The sequence below is a fragment of the Phyllostomus hastatus genome, unplaced genomic scaffold (genome assembly GCF_019186645.2).
Source record: "Phyllostomus hastatus isolate PE091 unplaced genomic scaffold, TTU_PhHast_1.1 phas_contig_159, whole genome shotgun sequence".
Lineage (NCBI taxonomy): Eukaryota > Metazoa > Chordata > Mammalia > Chiroptera > Phyllostomidae > Phyllostomus > Phyllostomus hastatus.
Genome location: NW_025333640.1, coordinates 291378 through 296133, shown reverse-complemented (window position 1 = coordinate 296133; position 4756 = coordinate 291378). Strand labels below are relative to the sequence as shown.

The 4756-nt window shown below is 42.3% G+C and overlaps 1 protein-coding gene across 1 annotated transcript; it reads right to left on the bottom strand.

Annotated features, from left to right (window-relative positions):
• Positions 1–200: 200 nt before the first annotated feature.
• Positions 201–1139, bottom strand: LOC123814109 (olfactory receptor 24). The gene has a single exon (XM_045831699.1). It carries the CDS (start codon positions 1137–1139, stop codon positions 201–203), a length of 939 nt encoding a protein of 312 aa, XP_045687655.1.
• Positions 1140–4756: the final 3617 nt, after the last annotated feature.

The window sequence follows — 4756 nt, the reverse complement described above, 5'->3', positions numbered from 1 at the left end:
GCCTAAGACATACAAAAAGAACTTTTAGTGGTCCCAGTAATTGAGGAAATAGTGACAGGGTCATCTTAAGGGTTTCTTTTAAACTTCTGCCATTCAAAACTCAAAGTGGTTACTCTCCCAACCCATGCAATTCCAGATTTTGGCCCCAAAACACAAATGTCTGTGTCTTACTCCCCAGGAACTCCCAGGTGTCCTGATGGTTAGGAGGATGGGGTGATTTTTCTATAGATGAGCTTCCTCAGGGCCCCCTTAAGGTCTTTGTTCCTCAGGCTGTAGATAAAGGGGTTCAGCATGGGGGTGACTGCAGTGTACATTACAGCAGAGGCTTTCTCCTTCACGGCTGTGCGGACAGATGAAGGGCACAAATAGACCCCAATGGTGGTCCCATAGAAGAGGGCAACCACAGAGAGGTGGGAGCTGCAGGTGGAAAAGGCTTTCTTCCTGCCACCTGCAGAGGGGACCTTCATGATGGCCACGATGATGCGAGCATAGGAGGCCAGGATGCAGATGAAAGGTGTGGCTATCACCATCCCGGCCACGATGAGCACAAAGATCCTGTTCACAGAAGTGTCAGTGCAGGAAAGTCTAAGAAGGGGAGTCAGGTCACAGAAGTAGTGAGGAACCTTGTCACCACAGAAAACCAGGCGTGCCATCAGGAGGATGTGTGTGAGGGAGATGAAGTAGGAAAACACCCAGGGACCACCAGCCAGCAGGCCACAGAGGCGTGGGCTCATGATGGTGGAATAGTGTAAGGGGTGACAGATAGCCACAAACCTGTCATAAGCCATCACAGCAATTAAGACACTGTCAACAATGCCAAAAAAATGGAAAAAGTACATTTGGGTCAGGCAGCAAAGATAGGAGATGGACTTGCTCTTAGTTTGAATGTTCACCAGCATTTTGGGGACAGTGTTGGTGGCCAGGCCAAAATCAACCAAGGACAGGTTGGCTAAGAAAAAGTACATGGGTGTGTGGAGGTGGGAGTCGGAGCTGATGACCAGGATGATCAACAGGTTCCCCACCACCGTGACGACATACATGCAGAAGAACAGAGCAAAGAGGAGAGTGTCCATCTCTGGTTTTTCTGAAAGTCCTAGCAGGATGAATTCAAATATGCTGGTTTGGTTCCTTGGATCCATAGGCATAATTCCTCTGGAGGTATTGAAAAGGAGAATTTATGTAGATGCTATAGAGATGATTTCGGAAGACTGGGCAAGATTACACCCAATTGCCCATTGGGGTTCATTACGATATCAATTTATACATTTGTTGCCTCTTAGACTATGGATGGAGTGTTGAAAGCAAATCACATGCCACAGCTTCGTTCCAAAATCTGTTTCTGAGTATTCCTGTTTCAGACAAAGATTGAGACAGTATGTCATGCATGAATCTTGGCTGAAAACAAAACAAAACAAAACAAAACAAAATAAAAAACTGCTAAAGATTTACTTCAGGATAAAATCAATTAAATCCAGAAAGAAGAGATGTCCAAGAAGCAATAATCAGTCAAAAAATTGGTATACAAGGGAGAAACTCTAAAAACCCAAAATTTGTTTATAAAAAATTGGGTACTTATTCTTACATGTTTAAACTTCAGTCACCTTCAAAGTCCTCTTCATCTGATGCAACACACCTGTCAAGATGTTTTTTCCACTGTTCAAAACAGTTTTTGAATTCCTCAATTTTGACGACTTTTAGTGCTTTTGCTGTTTTTTGTTTCACCACTTCCACATCAGCAAAACATTTTCCTTTGAGGACTTTTTTCAACCTGAGAAACAAAAGCAGTTGGTCGGGGTGAGATGGGGTGAGTAGGAAGGGTGGGGCATAAGGATCATACTGGGGTTTTTTTGGTCAAAAACTGCTGAACACTCAGTACAGTGTGGACAGGTGTGCTCATAAATCACCTGTCATGAAATGGGCAAATGTGTTGAAAAAATCCTCAAAAAAAATTCTCTGAAGCCAAACACAGCCTCTCACAACAGTGTCAGCTGGCACACTGATACAGATGGGTTCCTAGTACACTCACCTAGTAGAGGAAGCTTGTACTACAAGGAGCCTGTCCTCCAGAAGATAATTCTGTTTTTTTTAGGGGTCCCCCCTCTATATGTAGAAAAATGTAAGCAAAACATTGAATTTCAAAATAGTTAATTATTGTAATGAGAATGTGCATGTAAGTAAGATAGATGAAAAAAATGAGACAGAAATAATATTAAGACAAATAAGAAGAGAAATTAGAATAAAAGTTGTAAGATTCTTGTATTGAGTTGCAGGAGGATGAAAATACTGAGTATTTTGCATTTTCTATATAAAGCATACATAATTAATGTTTAGGTGTAAGCAGTATAAGTAATGAGTATAAAACATATAACTTCTAAATTATAGTAGGGGCACAGCAGAAATAAAGGGATTTATAATCAAACCACTTTCAGGAAAGGAGGTAGAAAGAAACAAAGAAAAACCACAGGCTATAGGAGTAACAACAATTGTCTAAACGCCTTAAACCAGTCATTAAAAACAAGACTCTCAGATTTGACAAAGAAACAAAACCCTAATATCTCACACGTACAAGGGATACAGCTAAACTATACGGGCATAGAAAGGCTGAACATAAACAAATGGTAAAGATATAACCAGAAATACTAATTGAAGGGAAGCTTGATAACATTGATCTCAGGTAAAACATTCTTAAGGCAGAAGACATTATTAAAAAGGAAAGTCATTATGTAATAACAAAGGAAAAAAACTCATTTGAAAGGGAAAAAAGAGCTAGTCATATTATGCATTTTTACATAGGCTTACTTTATAAAAAGAAAAACAAAGTAACAGAAGTAAAGAAAAATTACAAACCATACCTTATAAGGACATTTTATAATATTTTTTAGTACTTGCTCTTTAAATGGGACAGAATTTTGGTAAGGCTATTGAAAATTTGAATAATACAATTAACCACCTTGATTTCAGCACTACACTAAATTATTAGAGAATCCACATTTTTTTCAAGGACATATAGAACATCTATAAAAATTAGGCCATAAAGAAAACCTTAATATCAAAAAATGCATATCAAACAAAGCATGGAGCCTGACCAAAGGTAATAAAATTAGACGTCAATAGGAAAAAAAGATAAGTTGGTCACGGTCAGGTACACTTAGAAGCAGGCATTGAAGGTGGCAGCAGCATGGCCCTGCGAGAGGACCTCCAGGCCTCTCCCTTCGAAGTTACGAGTGGGACAGCTGAATTCAACAAAGGATTCACGCAAGCACTGCTGAGGCTCTGTGCACTGAGACTCTGAAGGTGGGTGTACAGGAGCAGACGGCAGACATGGGACTGGGAGGGGGAAGAGCGAGACAGGAGCGTGGGCAGTCCCACACTGCATGGCGTCAGGGGCAGTGAGCATGAAGGGTTGGGGTGCCACTTCCACTGTCCAACTGGAGGGGGAGAGGGCAGTCAGATCCGGGTGGCTGACACACTGAGTATGGGTCCGGGGCCGGGGGCAGAGAAGCAGTGCATAAAACGCCTCAGCGCTCTGCAGCCCTCCAGAGCCAGACAGAGGTTCCCACAGCGCAGACACCTGCCCGCCCCAACGCTTGTGGCCCATGCAGCAGTCAAATCCGCACTCAGCACATTGCCAAAGGGCTGAGAAAAAACCTTTCTAGCCTAAGTGGTGTGTGCTCGCTGTGGTGAAACCCGTGAGGAAGAGAAGTGTGGATGCCTGAACGCACTCCCCCCACACTGCGCATCCCTCCCCCACCCACGCAGTTCAGCCGGGCAAATCAAAACCGCAATGAAATACCACCTCACACCTCTTAGAATGACCATTATTAATCAGCAAGACAAGAAATAAGTCTTAGAAACAATGTGGAGAAAAAGGACCCCTCACACATCACTGGTGGGAATTTAAATTGGTGCAGCCACTGTGGAAAACAGTATGGAGTGTCCTAAAAAAATTAAGAATAGCACTACCATATGACCCAGGAATCCCTCTTCTGGATGTCTACCCCCAAATTTGAAGACACTTATTTGTAAATATACAAATGAGAGGTCTGTCTGGAAAAAGTCCAGCTATTGTTAATGTAATGAAAACAGTTGGCATGACAGTGATATAACCTGGCAGCCAAGGAGAGTGGGCTGCAATGCACATGCGTGAACAATTATGACTTCACTGTACTAGTCAGCAGGGGTGATGGAGGCCATTGAGTGAGTGTGTGTACTGTGTGGCCATCACATTCAAAATGACTGAGGAAGCAGAGCAAGGAATCTGCATCAAATTTTGTGTTAAGCTTGAACATTCCTCCACAGAAACTATTCAAATGATTCAGAAGGCTGAAGCTATGGGCAACTGGTGATTGGCAGCTTCATCATGACAATGCACATGCTCATGTATCACATCTCATGCGGAGTTTTTGGTGAAACATCATAAACCCCCCGGGTGACTCAGCCCAGATTTGGTGCCTGTGGCTTCTGTCTTTTCCCAAAACAAAAATTACCTTTGAAAGGAAGACATTTCAGACCCTCAACTCGAAATTTAGGAAAATATGATGAGGCAGTTGATGGTGATTGTGAGAACTGTGTGAGGTGCCAAGGTGCCTACTTTGAAGGGGAATGAGGTGGCATTGTCCTATGTACAATGTTTCTTGTATCTTGTATCTTCTTTAATAAATGCCTCTCATTTTCATATTACATGGCTGGATATCTTCAGAACAGACCTCATATATCCCTATGTTTATTCCAGCATTATCCATGATAGCTAACACAT

Excerpts from the sequence above, each read along its gene's own strand:
- LOC123814109 (XM_045831699.1), bottom strand. The coding sequence starts at position 1,139 with ATGGATCCAAGGAACCAAACCAGCATATTTGAATTCATCCTGCTAGGA.